General features: G+C 37.6%; 1 protein-coding gene across 4 annotated transcripts in view; it reads right to left on the bottom strand.

The window, feature by feature from the left end:
• The window catches only part of PARD3B (par-3 family cell polarity regulator beta), a 436,340-nt gene that overhangs the window by 238,308 nt on the left and 179,405 nt on the right, over window positions 1–18,627 (bottom strand). For all 4 annotated transcript variants that reach the window (XM_064451807.1, XM_064451805.1, XM_064451804.1 and 1 more), the window contains exon 5: window positions 8,915–9,006. In XM_064451807.1, the coding sequence (XP_064307877.1) occupies window positions 8,915–9,006 (92 nt within the window). The remainder of the gene's footprint in view (window positions 1–8,914; window positions 9,007–18,627) is intronic.

The raw sequence follows: 18,627 nt of genomic DNA, 5'->3' as shown, positions 1-18,627 counted from the left end.
TTGACAGTTAGACTTCATGATCTTAGAGGTCTTTTCCAACCTTAATGATTCTACTACCCAGTTGTATAACGATTAATCAGAACCAACTTGCCCTAGATACAGTAATTCTTAGCATGGTCAGCTAAATATGAAATAAGACCAGAAAGTAAGTTATATCATTTTCTTTTGGTTTGGTGTGTGTTGGGAATTTTGAAGAGGTTGGGGTTTTTTTCTAAATTATTCTTCCAAAAAGGCTGACACTGGAATGTATTAATATTCCATAAAAATGAAATAGACAGACCCTGAACAACAAACCACCACTGATCCCAACATAACAGATTTTCCTGTTACTATGCTTATAACAGGCATCATCAACAGGCATTTGTATTTATTGATTTTTTTTTTGTTTCCTGTATTGCCCCCTCTCTTCATGAATCAATCAGGGAAATCCTGACAAAATCTTCCTGTAAGTTTTTTTAGAAAATATTTTGTTGTAGTGAAACTGGTCAGAAAGGCTAAGCAGGGTGGTTACCAAAAATCTCAAAAATGCATACATAGGAAATTAACCCTTCTTTCAGTGCCATCTTCTACTTCCTCCAATTCTCTTAACAGAGACACACACACACACACAAATTTAAAGGGCTACTTTTATTGTCTTTTGAACTTCTATAGAATCAAAACACATGAGCAAATTAAGTAGCCAAATCCTATAGATCCACAAAATAATGGAAAGTAGTGAATGGGCTTTCATTTGTACAGGGAATATTTAAATAAGTTACAGTTGTCCCCAGATAACTCCATGTTGCTCAAGTACTCCATGGAAGAGTTGTCTTCCTAAGCAACTGTAAATAGAGCAGGAATTTTTTTGAGGGCTATCACAATAGACAGGTTAGCTGTCATATTAAATCAATGCACTTAACAGTTATAAGTAGGTTCAAAGCCAAAGGAAATATACAAGTTTATTTTAAAATCTAATATGAAATCTACACATGAAGAAAAACATGCTACTTTGTGAAAAGAAATAGCCCACATGTACATTCTGTATTACTTTTAAAAACATTGTGGTACATCCTAAAAGCACTAAACATCCAGAATAAAAGCACACTATATGTGTATATATATATGAAGTACTTTCAAATTATATTTTTACTCAAAAATCTGAGTTAGAATGACTTTTGCTTCTCAAATGCGATTCTTAGTTATATCTAAGAAAAAAAATTGACCTCCACAACAATAGATCTTTGAAGACATTATTTTTATATTATATCTATGAAAGCCTGACAGTTAAAAAAATTAAAAAGCAGGTTATCTGGGATTTGGGTTTTTTATGATTTAGGAACCTCAGAGGTTTGAGACTTGGAAAAAATTGACATAATTCACTCATGCTGTCCATCTTTCAGAAGGTTTAATCTGCCCACAAGAACAGCTGAATTCCAGCAGCATACTATTCCATACTAGCTTACAGTTTACACTACTACACTACACTGGAGAGAGTATTCAGCAATAGGGCATGGCTGAATAAGATCTTAAACAGTATGAGCTTTAAGAATACTAATTACTAAACTGCACAGGCACAAGGGACACCAAGGTGCTGAGACTCTTCAGTTTGAGAGAGCCAAGTTAGAGGGGGGGGGGGGGGGGGGAAGAAAGAAAGAAGTGGGTGGATGCAGAATGGCTTTCCACTGCTGGTTGATAGCTGTGATACTGACAACACAGAGGGTAATTTATGGATCTTCTTCAATATTCAACACATTTGAAAAAACAAAGAAACCAACCCCCGAAACAGGAAAAAAATTAAATTCCAGAAGTTAGTAACCTACTAGTGGCCTACTCCTATTTTAAATCTCACCTATACATCTTAAATGCATTTTGCAGTAAAAGAAAAAAATTAGTTTGGCCTATCAAGTCAGCATAAAAGACCTGGAATCCAATTGCTAGCTTGGCATGAGAGCCTGGAAGCATCAGTGAGCAATACACAGAGGATGCCTCAGTGTGCTACACTGCTAGGATTTCCTGCATGGTTTTCCTACCTCAGAAAATACTGTCCTTCCTGACCTTGCTACCCAGTTTCTATGGAATATGTACAGATATGTTCTTACAGGAATCAAAACAAGTGAACTTTTAAAAGTATTTATCTAGCTGAAATTTATCTGAACTGTAGGGTTCACCCCAACTAGAAACACCGGCACTCAAGCTTCTTCAAATGCATGCTGGCATCTCCCTACCCCTCACTGCACTAAAGGTGCCTCAGAGCTCTCAGTGAGAGACAACACCTGCCTAGCATGACCCAATTGTGGCGTCCAAGCCACATTCAACACTGTATTATTGATTTTTAACCTGAAGAAGCTGTCATCATTTACCATCTAAATTCTTCATTCCTCGATGTTTATTGATTTCTGCCAGATTCTTTACAGTCTATCACATTTGTCAGGAAGGCTTGCCATGCATGTTATTAAAAATGTTGATGAGCACAGTTTAACAAAGAGAGAAAGAAAAGATGTATGCATGTGTGTGTAGTGAGCATGCACTGCAGTCCATTTGTAACATGGAAAACAAAATTTAAACGGAGTGCTACATGTTCAGTGGTGCATATTCAGTGGTGAATCAGCCTGATCTTCAGATTGGGAGTGCCCTTGCTGTCAAGTTCTATAGCTCCCTTTCCTGAGAACTGTATTAAGAATTAGCAGTTTGTCAATTATGCCATGGGAAAAGATCTGTTAGGTAAAAGCTTCTCTGTAAACTGTTCAATAATAGTGAAGAACCAATCTCAACCACTGAGCGCAGGGATGCTTAACAGGGACCTCTCTCCAGAAATAAATGTTTTGGAGTTTTGCAGCAGGAGCTGGTTCACTAAGGCGCTTTGACCTTCCCAAATTACAGATGCTAGGAGAATCTTGGCAGGATTTCTCCTGGAGAATGCAGTAGCCTAAAGCGGATTAATTGTTTTGCAACATACTGAAGACAGTACCTTGGAAAAAGCTGCTTTCTGCATGGGTTACTGGGCAAAACTTGTCATCATGTGTACGTCACAATAATCTACTGCCTGAGTAAACACAGATCAAGTATTTCTCATTCGAATGGTGTATTCTTCTGCCATTTTAGTCTTATTCAACAGATGCATGTATGTCTTCAGCCCAGGCACAACATGATGATGCAAAAACCTTTTAATAAATCATTGAATTCCTCATACATTTTTAAGAAAAGGTACAGATTAGTAAGCAACTGTATCAAAAAAAAAATAATGTTGTAGCACATGATGTCATTGTTCCCCTTGCAAACAGAAAAGCACAGCTGATATTCTTAACACATTTTATGGCGTTTTTGTTGACCACAGCCAAGTAAAAGGCAAAGAAAATGTCACTCAGATGCTCACAGATTATTGAGCTGCACTTCCTTGCTTGTTCTTCACTTGTGCCTCCAGCCCCACCAGGCAATGCTACTATTCCAGGGGAGAAGAGCATCCATGAACAAGGGGTGCTAACATTTGGTAGAGAGCACAGGCCTACAGGTGATGTCAAGTTGTTAAAGGGGATTTGAAAAAGGAATCATGTGCAGATTTATCCAAATAAAAAGGGTGATGACTCTGTCCGTGTACTTCTTTCGCATATTAAAACAGTACAGTTGCTGATAGTAATAAAGTATTTGCACCCATTCTTGAAGAGAGGCTTCCAGAGCAAACAGCTCAACTAAAGCTGTCAGATAGCATGATTCGCACCCATCTCCTACACCTTTTCCACATTTTTTCTTCCCTCTTTTAAACTAGATGCTCAAAGCTCTGATGAGAATGTCTTGAAAGCCGTGAAGAAAGCAGAGCTCAAGATGTTAAATAGTTTGAATACACTCAAATGATGAAAATCTGAGCAATATCTAAATAGGGACAGAGAACACCCTACCAGGAGAGAAGGAAGCAACTGAAAGTGCAGTCAAGAAGGAGCTTTCCAGGGACAGTTAAGGACATTGCTCACTCTCTTTTAGAAGAGATAAGAACATTTCAGCTACTCCAGTCTCCAGAAAACTAAACAAACTATCCATAAATTTTAAATATCTACTATGAAATAATGTCAGAATCTTCCAGTTTCAGGTTTGAAGAGATAACCAATCACCCTCTCCTAACTAAAATGTGTTAATCTGGTAAAGATGCTACTGTAGTCCAGTTTTATCTTCCCCACTAAAATGAATTAGTTCTCATGAGATTAACTGTCTAAAGGTTTAGAGAGAAACCAGACAACCTGCAGGCACCAGGGTTTTGTGGTTTGTTGGTTTTCGGGTTTTTTTATCTTTAAATCAAGTTGCTCCACTTCTGCATAGCCACCCTAATGAAAGGCACAGAAGGTTAAAAAAAAAAAGGGGCGAAAATACAGAGAAGGAAAAAACGCTGCAGTTACTCTTTAATCATGTATCTATAGTGCTTAAACCAAGGAACTGACCCTGACCTCTGCTAGAAAGAAGTGGGAAGAGCAAAACAGAACTTAATGAAAACATGTAATGAATTATCTATGCAAAAATTACCCTTTGAGTTCCAACTAATCCACTGCTATTAAGCTAAACATCCACTTCCAAGCAGATTTGTGTTTACCGTTACTTAGCACAGTCTTTTTTACTAAGAGAAGAAAAGCAAGGGTTTACAAAACCAGTATTACTATGTATAGTGTGCTAAGGGATTCAATATTAAAGATTGAGACAAATTTCAATCTGACTTCTGTAGAGTATCAAAACCCTGCTGTTACTTCAAAAATCTTTCAGTCTAGACCAGATCATAAAGGGAAGTAAGGGAAAATACCAAATTTTATACACTGATGGCATCAGCTTGGCTCCCCTTCTTCTGAACATAAATTTTACTAGCAAATCCAAAATTTAAAAATCCATCTTTGGTAGTAACAAGAGGATTGTCTTTAGTCCTGTCCTTATTTATTCCAATGCCTTACCAATGACCCAATGTTTCAAGTCTCTCTTCTAGCAAAGTTCAACTCTCAAAAGGTCAAATTAAAATTTTCAGAGTCCTGAGGGATACAGCCCTGAAAAGTTTCCCAGTACTTCTACAGTGAAACGTTTTAAGAGAATCCAGGCAAAGAAACTTCCTCCCTATTAGCTTCTGAATAGAGGAGCTAGAAATCCTCCACACTGCCACTCATTTCATTTACCCAACATGCAGCTAATTTTACCTACTTAAATCAGTGAACTGATTTTCTTCAAATGGAAGTTTTCCTACTTGAGTGAGAAATATAAAACAAGTCAAGTCTGAAGCCTTTAGCTTCAGCTGACTAGGCTTCACAATCATAAAATATTAATCATGATATTCTTTTTTTCTGCTTCCCTCTGAAATATCCATTATTGGCTGCAGTTAGAGAAGGGACACTGACCTCATACAGGCTGGTGCTCTGATGAGAAGACTCATAATTTTCTTAGGTGACTACCTGCTATTTTGCTTCAGTGCTATAGGTCATAATGATTACCAAACTCAGTGACAGGAAGGAATATTTTCTAGTGAAAGCAGAAGGGACAATAGTGGTTTCCTTCTTTCTTCCATAGCATGGAGTAGCCCACAACTAGGCTGAAATATTAGCTTCATTAACCTCATTTATCTTAACATGGCTTATTTAAATGAAGGCTGAAGGTATCATGACTTGGTGGACCTTCATGGCCTTAACATCTTTGAAATGTAACAAGAAAGATACCTGCACAAATGAGAATTATAAATAATACTTTCTTTCAGAAAGAACAAGGCGTCAAATTAGATATTAAGATGCTATTTCATTACTTCTGGAAAAAAAGTTTTATTATTTAATACTATTTTATTAATAAAGCCTTCTTTACTTATATTAAATCAATTAAAATATCAGTAAGATAGATAGATGGTTTATAGTGACTCATTATTTTGCTTTATAAACCTATTACTCCTAACAAAAAAACCTTTTGTAAGAACAGTTTAAAAGAAAAACTCTTAAAGGAAAAAGCCATACAAGAATCATAGAATCATTGCCTTAAAATTTAAATTATTTGACTTTTGAAATTCCAGTGAATTTCATAGAAACACCAACTAACTTTGGTTTGTTCAAAATGACATGTTCTGTATTCCTGCTAAGTTAACTTTTTAAATAAATTGGAATATATTACAAATACTTGAATATAATTCATGATTTTGAGGAAAAAATCCTGATACTGCCCATCTCAACACATGCAGGCAAAACAGTGTTTTTAAAAATCTCCTCAGGACACAGGAAGCACAAGCAAGGTATATTTTGTTACAGTTATTTTATTGGGACTCTACATTTAAAGAACTACTGATCCTTTCTCTTTATTTTGGTGTTTTGGGTGGGGTTTTTTTGGCTAATGTTTCTCCTTAACTCATCAATCTCAATCCAGATTAAGATAGCTGATTTTATCTCAAAAAAAAAAAATTACAGCCAATGCAGAAAGGTTCTTGGGAATACCTTGTTCTGGCCAGCTTTCCCTCTGCTCCCTGTCTGTTTAATGCTCCAATACCCAGGCATCAATTGAGTGGGCCCCAATCTATATTCTTTATCACTTTTCCTTCTATACTCCTCCACCAAGACAGTTTGCAGACTTCAACAAAAATCCTCAGAGATCTACAGATATCTAGGCTTATTATCAACTGTTTTGCAACATGCCAGAAGACCTGGCCATTTCAGAAAACTGAACACCTCTGAAAAGTACCACAGAGGTCTTTCTCATTGTCAACGTTTCCAATGGCCACCAAAATCAGGAAATTACTACTACAACATTCTTCTGGAGAATCCCAAATGCAAGCAGCATCTTGTTGGACTCAATAAACAATAATATGCTCTCAGAAAATCCCAAAGAGGACTTAGATGATCTAAAACACCCTAGTAAAAGCATAAGGACAACAGTAAATATGAGCATAGCATGCACAGAGCTTGATTAATCCCCATTACAAATTAACAGATCAAGAGACAAATGAGTGCATATATTTGGTGATGCATAATAATTACTTCAGGTGAAACAAGCTGTAGGAGTCTTTAGCAACATTCCATAAAGAGAAAATAAGCATTAGCAACTAAACTGACTAAGTTCTATACCTGCATGATGAACACTAATCAGTCAGTGTGTAACTTAGAGGCCCGGCAGGTGCAGAGAAAGCTGGAAGAGCACTCCAGTTGCTTTTCATGATGAGACCATTTTAAAAATATGTATCAGTACCAGCAGGCAAGAGAAGAAACTACAAAATGGCATACAAAGTAGATGACAAGGCGGCCTCCAAGAGGGAGGAAAAATGCAAACAGACAGATGAGTTGAAAAACACAACCTTACCAAGACAAAAAAAATCTCCTATAAAAGAAGTTAAATGATGACTCAAAGAACAAGAAAAAAAAAAACAAACAAAAAAATAACTCTCTTGTACGGAAAAGGCTATTTTTGACATGCTCTGAAAGGAAAGGTGGTCCTTTTACCAGAGTTCTGGTATGGCCCAGAAGACTACTAAGGTTAGACTCCCTGCTCTTGCGAACTTCCCCACACGCTTTGGGTGTATAACTTCATGCCTCTTTCCCAGACCACATGTAGGTAAAATGGGAATATTAATACTTGGCTTTTCTCAGGTGTTTGTGAGGATAAATGCTCTAAGATTATGGCATGCAGATACTGTTTATTTCATTGTTTTTATTTTATACTGTTTTGACAAAAAACTGTAAGCTACAAAATTATAGCAAATGATTATTTGCTATCATCAAAATTGAAACAAATTGATTTTTGACATTTAGCTGTCACGCAGAAGTTTGCCATCTAACACTTAATTTCATTATATAATGTGCTATGATACCACTACAGTTCTGCAAAAAACATCATAGTGGACAAAGGACTTAATTCCTTTGTCTACTCAAAAAGGTGACAGGCACAACCTGAATCACCAGTCAAAACTGAAATTTAAGTTTATGGTGGGACAGGAGAATAGCAGCATGGAAACATTTTGCTCTAAATTTGCTAGGTTAAATCCTCTACTACCATCACTGAGGATCTGACTGACCTACTTTGTAACACTGCATTGCAGCCTGACTTGTTAATTTTGGTGGAATAAACGTAACCTGCAAAATTGTTTTTTTCATTTCTTTTCAGCTATTTAGAATTGTCCCTGTGACTTCAGGAACAATGAACCCAAAAGGTCATTATTAAACCTCTTGAGAACATCTGCTTCCCTCTTGCTTTCAGGTATGCAGCTCTCAAATTCTACTGTATTGTCTTCAAATGCAGATTATATATTTACCTAAGTTTCACTCAAAATTTAGACTAGTCAAGGTAAAAGTTATGTCCCAAACTATCAATGTGACCACTACCACCTTCAGTTATAACAGCACTGGCCACCTCGGTTTGTTATAAATGAAGAGAGGAAAAGGATGCATTCCATCAGATTACTCTAGTGAGGCAATGCACGGGGAAATATTGCTAATATTGGCTATAGTTCTCACAGTGTATAAACATAGATATAAAATCTACTACAGGATGTAGTGAAGTAATAACCTTACCACTCAAAAACAGAGGTGACGTTTTAACTGAAAAAAGACAACTTTAAAATTATGTGGTTCATCTGGCCGGTTATTTTTTGAGATATATTATACCACCTAAGAACATCCTTTATCTTAAGGCATTAAATACTTGTAGGACTGAATAGAAAGCAAAAACACTGAATATACAATAGTAGCATATTTTCACCTTAGCCTTATACTACAAACATCACAATAAAATCATTCATACTCATCAATGAAGGTAAAAGACTGTCATGCACAAATATGTGCTTCAGTATGTGAATCAAGTGCATTTTTAGGATGGGAAAGGGACAAGAAGGAAGAGATCATGATGATGACCACAATGCAGATTCACAGGTGTAGCTGGAATGAGAAGTCAATCTTGCCTTGCATGTTGATAAACCACACTTGAGTCAGCACTGAACAGATGTTCCTACCTGACAGGGAGCCGGGCCCTCTGAGCCAACAGAAGTTCTGTGGGTCCAGTGAGGTTCATCTCCCCATCCTGAAAGGATACCTGGGAAGCACCCTGTTGAGATATTTCAAAACACATTTTGAAACTACATACATATTTATGCATATAGAACAACGGCTGTATTTATATTTTTCAGTGAATATTTGGAAGAGAAAGCAAATCATAAGTAACATCATCTCATTGACAGTGAGGACTGAAAGACCCTTTCTGTATGCAGCGTACAAGACACAGCGTTCTGAGAAACAGGAGGGTATCTCAAGTCCTGCTCCTCACACCAGAGTCCCACTGTGCTTCCACTGGAGAAGCTTGTGGCACTGTTTCCTTGTCTGCCTATCTAACCTGGATGTCACTCTTTCCCATCCTGAGCTACCTCCTTTCACACAACGGATTCCACAAACCTCGGATAAACCCAATGGCTTTTTTTTTTCTTTCTGTTCTTTCTATCCCTTAGTACCATTTACCTGGTAAAGACTTATTTTCACAGTAACTTCACAGAACAAGAAATTATGTAACCATTTGGCCAGACACAAAAATACAGTGCACACAGGGACCTGACTTGAATGCTAAAGCTCTTGAAAACTATTACTTAACTTTCTCCTTGTGATTGTTAGACACTTAATGTTTGCATTCTTTCCATACTGGGAGAGGGAAAGAGGTACCAATGAGATAAGACCACTGTCAGCAGGTGATATATTAGCTTTAATGTACTGTACTTCATTGCAACCCTTATGGCAACAATGTAAACAGTGCAAAATCCATAACAAAGACCTTTGGAGAGGTCACTTCTGCCAACTCTGCAACAGGAATATAGCTGGAAGACATAAATCTTCAGCTGTCAGCACACTAAGAGAATTCAATTCAGAGCTTGATCTTAAGTAGATAAAGCCTAAAGTTAATTATTTTTTTGTTGTTGCAATGATACAGTTTTCCAGTTTATATACTTGCCATACCAAGTTGTCCCAAGGCAAAAGGTAGCAATGTTATAAATTAATTCCAAAGAACAAAGCCGACTAGATAGGTAATTTTCAATAAAAGCTCTACACGGTGTATTAAAACTTCCAAGTTCTCTCAAAAGATGACTTTACTAAGAAAGGTGGCCTTAAAGGTTTAGTGTTTTCAGTCCCTCAAACACTTGTAGAACTTATTTTCAGTTTATAAGTATCAAGAGAGCTGGGGGCAAAAGTGGGTTGTTTTATATTTTTAAAAAGAATCATGACTGGCCTTACAAGCAAATCTTTGGAATATAGATCAATCTGGATCCCATTTTGGTTCACACACCACTTTTGAACCTATAATATTGGTAGCAATTCTCTTTGTGTGTTAATCAGAGCACAAGCCAACAGACTTGGCTTCGACTGCAAGACCAATATAGCTCACTGAAAGCAAGCTTCTGTCACTAATGGAAGAACTATTTTTAAAAATGTGTATTGAGTATGTGCCATCTCTTCCAATCACTTTTCACAGTGGAACCACATGTAAAGGAGAAATTATTGCTATATGAAGCATATTCCATACTAACCTCATAAATCAGGAACTTAACCTCAAGCGGTGCATTAGCAACAGAAATCTGACACACAGCCTTCATATGTTGACTTAATCTTGAAAAAAGATAGCGCCTTGGTAGCAACAGATGCCAGAAGCAGACAAACCTCTTAACAACAATAATGTTCCCAACAAAGCTAAACTCCTTTAGCTAACCATTAAAACCATTAAAGCCTACAAAGGCTCTTCTTTTTGGAAGGCTGAAAATAGCCAAGTCATGAGCAGATTTGGGATTGTGAATTAACTAGAGTCTCTTTTCTTCCAGACACTGGCTGTGGCACAGTGCTGCTCAGTACATGACATAGAACTTGCTACTCATGCTTCAGAACTGTTTTGCTATTTAAAGTCACCCTTGCCATCTACACCAGTCTGCATAAGCTACATTATTTATTTCTCTATTTCTGGGCTTTTGGTTACTGCTGTTCTTGCTGTATGAGGTTACGTCCATACTTGTCCTCCATCTCCACCTCCTTGGGAAGCAGATTTCAAAGTAATGGCAAATACTGATGTTAAGAACACAATCTCATGTTTCTGTTCACTGATTCACAGGTTTTAAACCACAAGGAATCATTTTTTCATCAAAAAGTCTAATCTCAAACTGGGAATTAGATTTGTTTAGTGACAGCACAACATTGGTAAGGGCACAGTTACACTCCAAGGTAAGTAAGAGGCTCTTACAAAAAGATGGCTACCAGCAGCTTTCTCTTCTACTAAAGACTGTACCAGCAAAAAATGTCTTGAAGCTGGATAACAGGGTCGTTACAGGTATTAGGGGTATCAGACCTTCAGTGGAGGTCTTCAAGAACAGATTTAAAAACATGTCACAAATGCTTCAAGGTATGTTCATTCCTGTGTCAGAAAATAACAGTACAGACTTGCGAGGTTCCCAACAGTCCCACATTTCACATTTTCATCATTCCACAAGATAAAACTTCTGTGAGGAATGAGAGGATGAAGTCTGGAGTCCATAACTGCAATTACAGCAAACCTTCTTTTTTTTCTTTCTTTTTTTTTTTTTTTCTTCTTTTTTTCAAGTTTAAGGGTAAAAACTCCTAAAGAAAATTAACCTTCTCCTGAGCTAGACAGAAGCATGCTGAGGGACTTCAGAAATGCCACAGGCGGAAGTTCAGTGCCGCATCCCCCATCCCACACACATCTGCCTGTTTTGATTTGAAGGCATACAGTGCTCACCCATATCACAGATTATCACATGCTCAAGTCAGTAAACACAAAGCCAGATATATTTAAAGTCTTAACTGATCAAGGAAACATGAACCATAACACTGAAATTCTAATTGAGCTCTCTGAGAATGTCATTAGAGCTCCAGTCGCATAACAATCCCTACAAATGGACAGATTCCCTTCATACTTCAGCATTTCATTAGAAGCACAGTAAATTTAAGCAGATCATCTCCTGCCCAACTAGCAGAACGATAGCAAACCAACGACGCACAAGACACTATTAGAAGACAATGATCCAACACACACAAAAATTTTCAATCTTTTGTTCATATTTTAAAGACTGATTGTCGGTTTTTCAATAGTAGCAGAAATTAACACCACCGACTCCCAAAACTTGACTGAAGTTCAGCTGACAGTGGAATGGATTTACAGTGACAGAATTCCAGTTTTCACTTATGAAATAGGAATAAAATGCAAAATGGTGTGGTAAAACAAAAGCCAAGAAAGTATATGCAACTAAGAACAGTGGAAGTTTTTTAATTTATTTACATAGGGTAATTTGAATTAGTTTTTTTTCTTCCTTAGTGTTGCAAAAAGCATGTTCTTCAAATTAGGACTGAAGCCGAAGAGAGGGATCCTATTAAAAAATAGCCCTCTGCAAACAACTGTAACCCAAATGCTTGAAAGTCTCATTTTCATTATGTGACAGCTCTCAAGTTAGGTAAACATCTATGCGTAACAGTAGAAAGAGTGACAGAGTACATACCAGTAATATTTTTTACTCTGTGAACATGCACAGTGTTCTCAATTCAACGGTCATCACGGCCATATATTAGTCCCCACAACAACTATGCTGGAATCAGTCGTGGGTCTTATTGAGGTTAGGGAGTATGAGAAATTCTATGTTTTTTGATTTTCGAAAATGCTCATTTCATAAAAAACACAAATTATCTGGGGGGAAAAGCAACAGTGGCACTTTTGGACAGAGATGTGAAAGTATTGCCTTCTGGCTGCAAAAAGAGGGAGGAATGACTGAAAACGGCCAAACCCGCTGTTTTTATTTCAAACAAAGGCTGCAGCCCTGAGCAGCTAACAGAGCGGACAGCTGCCCTGACAGCCCCATCGCTCTGTTTTCTCACTATCACTGCAACCCAGAAAACCTGGGCTTTCACATCCTAAAAAAACTGCACCGCATCTGTTTTCTAACTAAACCTTGATTATAGTGCAGTTTTACATTACATTTTGGCTAAAAGGAAATCTTTTCTTGAGGTGGTTCTGCACCAAAATTTTGTGCATTCATCCAAGAGTGGGTTATACCACCTAGCCCAGTAAGACAGCTGTAGAAATATTCACAGGCCGCCAGTGGCCATTAAAGGGCCCTAAATCACCTCAAATATCCCTGAGATCCTCAGAATACTATTCTTAAGAATGAAGTTTGCAGGTAGTCTTAAGTTGCAAATATATCACTTTTAGGAGAGCCATGTAACAAAAACCATCCTCTCCTACTTGGAAAAAAAAATTCTTATTAAAAAATAACCAACATGAGATGAATCTCAGAACTAGATAAATTTAGAGAATAGGAAGTCTACATAAACAACTGGAGAAAATCCTGGGTTCAGGGTATACTTGGAGTATGAAATGGTCATCAAACACTAACAATAAACTTGAATTAAATAAATAAGATCTATTAATAAGAAATACACGTGGTATCCACTCAAATTAGAACTGAAGCAGTCTGGTATACCCAAGGGAAAGTATCTTTATCTAAAACTTTCTTTTAATGATGAAATTAAAAGTGAAATTGTACGTCTGACGTTCCAATTTACAGTACTGTATTCACTGGGGGCATCAGCTTTTTAAAACAAAGGAAAGGCATCCAAACCCTAAAGCAGAAGGTCAGGAGCAGGGTGGCAGGCTGCAGAGCTCGCTCTCCCTACTTGGCCAGCAGTAAACTTTCTTCCAAGAAGGTTCAGTAGGAGTTCAGACCCTACCAACATAACAAACAGTCAGACAGAAGGAAACCTGGGGGTGAAAGGGATGCTTAGTTTACAAATGCAGGAAATGTCTCATCTTCTGCTCCCGTAACAGACAATTTTAAATACCATATTTAAAAATTCAACACTTCTAGCAACATTTCCAGGATCATGTGAGCATTTCTGACAGCCAGAATCAGCTTTCAAAGCCATAGCACTATTTTTAGCTTTAAAAATCAGCACTTTCATAAATATTCCCAAACCAGTTAGTCCATGTTACAAAGTAAAGGTGTTTACCTTTAGTTACACCAACAAATGCAATAGCTGACACTGCATACAGAAAATGATCCACAAGACCATATAGTGCAAGGAACACACATTTTTCTTTTACGTTCAGTCACAATATAACCAAGCACAGCTTAAAATATGATAGACCTATTTGAACCAAAGTTATACAAATCTTGGTGTAATGTCCAGCAGTGAGATACAGTGTTGTTTTCAAGTTGTGGCCAACTGTACACGGCTGTGCCTCAGAAAGGCTTCTCCATGGCTCACTTTGGTCTCTTGGGACAAAACATAGGTTGTGTGCGTATGTGCATTTCTGAAACGGCTAAGAAACTTTGTTCAACCACAATAACCAGTGCCCTTCATTACGATACTCCTGCCACCCTCAGGCTGTAAAAACAAGAATGCAGTGAACCACAAGTTTTAAAAAAGTTTTAGACTTAAAATCAGTATCTAGATTCCCCCATTTGGCCTTAAATCCACAACAGGCCTAATTGAAGCTGTGGCCCTAAAACCCTACATTAAGAAAACAGTTATTTTATCTTTATTACTTAGAAAGTACAGAGTCAGGCTATCTCAAGGCCAGGGAACACTCCGACAACTGAAATACCTAACAAGTTATCAGCAGAAACTTGTTCTTAAAACACCTTTGCAGAAGTAAAACTTTTCTAACAGGGGAAAAGCATTAAAAGCAGAGTCTTTGAATAGGTTAAACAATACACATTGTAAAATACCAACTTCAATGAGTTACACAAAGCTCAGTCATTCAAACATTAGATACGAAAGCAAAGTTGGTGTCAATACCTGCATTTCACCTGCTTAGCTAGGCTTTCATTACCAAGCTAACACCAGAATATCTTCCTGCCCATACGGCTTCACGTAACACCCAAAACCACTTCCTGAAATATATTTAAGAATGGTTTAGTATTGCAAAAGCATGCATAACAGCGCCTCAAAAAAGTCACCAGATTATTTTTGTAATTTTAACATATATCTTTCCTTTTTTTCTTTTAAAAACAACCAATAATAGAAAATTAAGTTGCTCAGTATATTCTTAAGTATTACAGAGCTTGTCCAAAAGAGAAGACGTTGATCAACAGACATGCAAGCTATCATACTTAAACAAGTATATTTATAACCACAAATAATTTACCTGAATTAAAACATTCCTAACCATCTAACATCCACACAGTGTTACTATCATCAATATATCAAGGATGGAAACCAATGCAAAGCAAGCTAATAAAATGCTGCTAAACTGAGGGAAAAAATATTAGTGTTTGTTACTGCATATTTCTTTCTTTTCCAGCGGTCTGCTTGATTTAAATCACACTGCCTCCATAAAATGTGATAAGTATTTTTTAAACAGCTTACAATACTTCCATTTGACTTACTGATTAAACTACATCATCCTCTCAACTATTCAGAATGAGATTCATTTGGAATGGGTAATTGATGCGATTGTGCAGTATCTACAAATGCAATTAATCACTTGCTAAAGATGACTTTTAGGCAGGCAACAAATATGAAAATAAGAATCATACAGCTTCTTTCAGGGTTGTCAATTGAAATGTATTCTACTGGACCGGTAAAAGATGTTCTTCAGTGTAAGAGTAGCTGTACATCTTCAGACATTTTTAAGAATATGCAAGTGGATTCATGTTCAATTAGCACAGCACAAAGAAAATCTATAATGTAGTACAGCTTTTAGCAACTACATGACAGTTTCAGGAACCACAACAGCAATATTTTCCCCTCTCAAGTACTGATGGATTCCTTGAATATTCTACGGAGCTGTGGTTTTGCCCCTTTAAACCAAGGGCATAAATAGAGACTCTCCTGGGAATCTGTCTGGAGTAAGAAATTATCCCCCCAAATTGTTTGATAACAGCTCCACAGTGGTGCTCAATGCAAAAATCAAGCTGGCTGAAACCCCCTTCCCTGGCAGGTCCAACTACTCTGGGTGACTTTGTACTGACGCAGATTAGGAGCCACTGCATCACATGCGCAATTCAAGTGAAGTACTCAGTATCATAATGAAAAGCGGGACAGGAACAGAAACATCTTACGCACACATGTATTTTCAAAATTTTTGCTTATGCCTTAGCTCAGTTGTCAACAGCTTCTGTCAAAAGAATGAGGGCAAATTCTCAATAGTAAACAGGGCACACTCACACCAAGAAGTCAGGGGGAGAAGTACCTCATGGCGTCAAGCATGTGACGCAATGTCTTCTACCCTCCTAATTACTATTGGACCAAAGTCAGCAGGCACCTTGGAACCCCTGCTTTCTACATGGGCAAGATATTGTTAATATCAAACACAGATCCCACGGAGCACAGGAGTCAGCAGGAATCAAAACCAGACGAGCCTCAGTTCTTCAGGGACACAAGCTACACCAGCCAGTTTCTCACCTCTTAACTCCCACTGAGCTCTTCTGGAAATGTTCAACCTCTACATGTAAAACACACCTTGCCAATACCAACCTTCAAAATGTTCTCCCTAACCCTTCCTGGTCTACCTACTCCCAATTTGTTTCCAGTGTTAAACATTCCAAAAAATCTAGCTGAGGAGTGCTCTCTGCATGGAAACAGCAATGCTGTTTCTTAAAGTCCTACACAAACAGTAAGTTCTTAATTTTTAAGAGCAGCAAGGATTGTTTTAGGCCTGGAGATCAAAATTTTTACATATAAGTTTGGTCATGAAACTCTCTGAGAGTGAAAAACTTCTCTAACACCGGGGGGGGGGGGAAGAAAAATTTCCACTAGTTGTAACTGTACTGGAGTTCACACCTTTCTTGGCAGCTGTTTTGCATGGGTGAAAGGAAGGAAGAGGTGCAGCTTGAGTGCTTAAGTACCTCTCTTTGTGAAGGGCTCAGAGGAAAACAAAAATGGAAAAACTGCCTCAGTTAAAAAGTCTCCAGAAATAGTTTCCTGCACATAAAACTCTGGACTTAAGCCCAACATTTTAAGAATTTCCAGGATGAGGTGTGAGCAATGTCTTTTCCAAGGCAGTAGAAAGCTGCTTTTAAAAGCATTGATAGCATATTGATAAATAATTGGATTTACTACCTTCACTGGCCAAGAACCAATTCTTGAAGTAAAAGGAAATGGCAGGGGGGAGGGGGAGAACAACAGGAGGAGCAACACATCAACCCCAACCAAAAAACTACTGGAAACGTAAGTAATATAGTAAGTGCTCACACTTTTAGGAGCCGTCAATACTGGAATAATTACTGGAAGGATGGAGTAACTGGTCAGCCATATGACCACTGGCACCTTTAAATCAAAGGATATGTTTATTAGCCCTCTCCCCCATTTATCTCTATCATGCTGATTTTAATTGCCTGCTTTGATCAGGTAGCCATTCAAACATACATATCAGGCATCGGACCAGGCTGCCCAGAGTGGTGGTAGAGTCGCCATCCCTGGAGGTGTTTAAAAGACATGGCACTTCAAGGCGTGGTTTAGGAGACATGGTAGTGCTGGGCTGATGGTTGGACTTGATGATCCTAGAGGTCTTTTCCAACCTTAGTGATTCTATACGCTACTGAATGCTTCTAAAGGGGTCTTCATGAGGGAAGACATATTAGGATTCTATAGGGTGTACAGAATCTTAGAAAATGAACCTCTAGTTTCTACAATCAGAAAAACATCAGGGTCTGTCCAGTATCAGGTAAAAATTAGTTTTAAAATACCTGCAGAAAGAGGTAGAGTCAATGTATAGCTCTTTTCCTGATGAAAACTCTAGTAATAGAAGAAAGTAGCAGCAAAATTAGGTAGAGAACACTGCTGACTTAAATACCCTCTACTGTTTCTGAGTGTGTCTACGTGGTTTTTTGAAGACATATATGAGCTTTCTGCCTGCACCGCAAGCCAACTAGACACTACAAAGCAGTTTTAGGAGGTCAGTGTGCCTGAGCCAGTATTATCTGTATATCAGCAAGATTATTAATTGGAACTAATCCATGCTAAGAGTATTTTAAAAGATTCTAGCTGACCTGAAGCATGGAGACTCTTGTGCCTAGGTGTTAGAAGTCACGTAGATAAATCCTGAGATTCTCTAGGATATTAATATTCATATTTGATTTACCCTTTAGTGTTTTAATTATATTTTAAGCACTATTGCTAAATTTACTGCCCAGAAATCCACGGGTGGTCCTTTAATTACAGAGAACATTTACCAGTGCTATCAGCAATGCAAGGCAGTGAGAAAGCAGGTGTTTCCAAGCTGACCTGTGATTTCTTCTGTATCACCCACTAGGAGACAAAAATCTGTGTTCAAATAAAGTGTATTACCTTCGGACATTTGAGTTACAATATAAATTATTTGTAAGCATTCCAAGGGCAACAAGCATTACTTTAAAAATGCACTATCATTAGCCATACAAATGCACATTAATCTCTCCTCTTAGTTGGAAACTGTCATTGGGCAATTAATAATGCAAAGATAGCAATGAAATTCATATTTCTACAAGAAAATCACCAAATTTTCTCAGACCAAGAGAACATCAACATTATCTTCCCCAGCTTGACTCACTTTTTTAAGCCTCCCAAGATCTTTAATTGACTGAACCTTTTACAAGAGGTTTGCAAACTACAAATCTGTATTTTGACTCCTTTCTTATTTGTGCAAAGAGGAGCTGGTTGTATTCTCTTTTAAAAGTAAATGAGAAAATCTCTGAAACTGCTATAC

The sequence above is a fragment of the Phalacrocorax carbo genome, chromosome 5, assembly GCF_963921805.1.
Source record: "Phalacrocorax carbo chromosome 5, bPhaCar2.1, whole genome shotgun sequence".
Taxonomy (NCBI): Eukaryota; Metazoa; Chordata; class Aves; order Suliformes; family Phalacrocoracidae; genus Phalacrocorax; species Phalacrocorax carbo.
The sequence above is the reverse complement of the archived record's forward strand: the minus strand, read 5'-3'. Positions and strand labels throughout refer to the sequence as shown.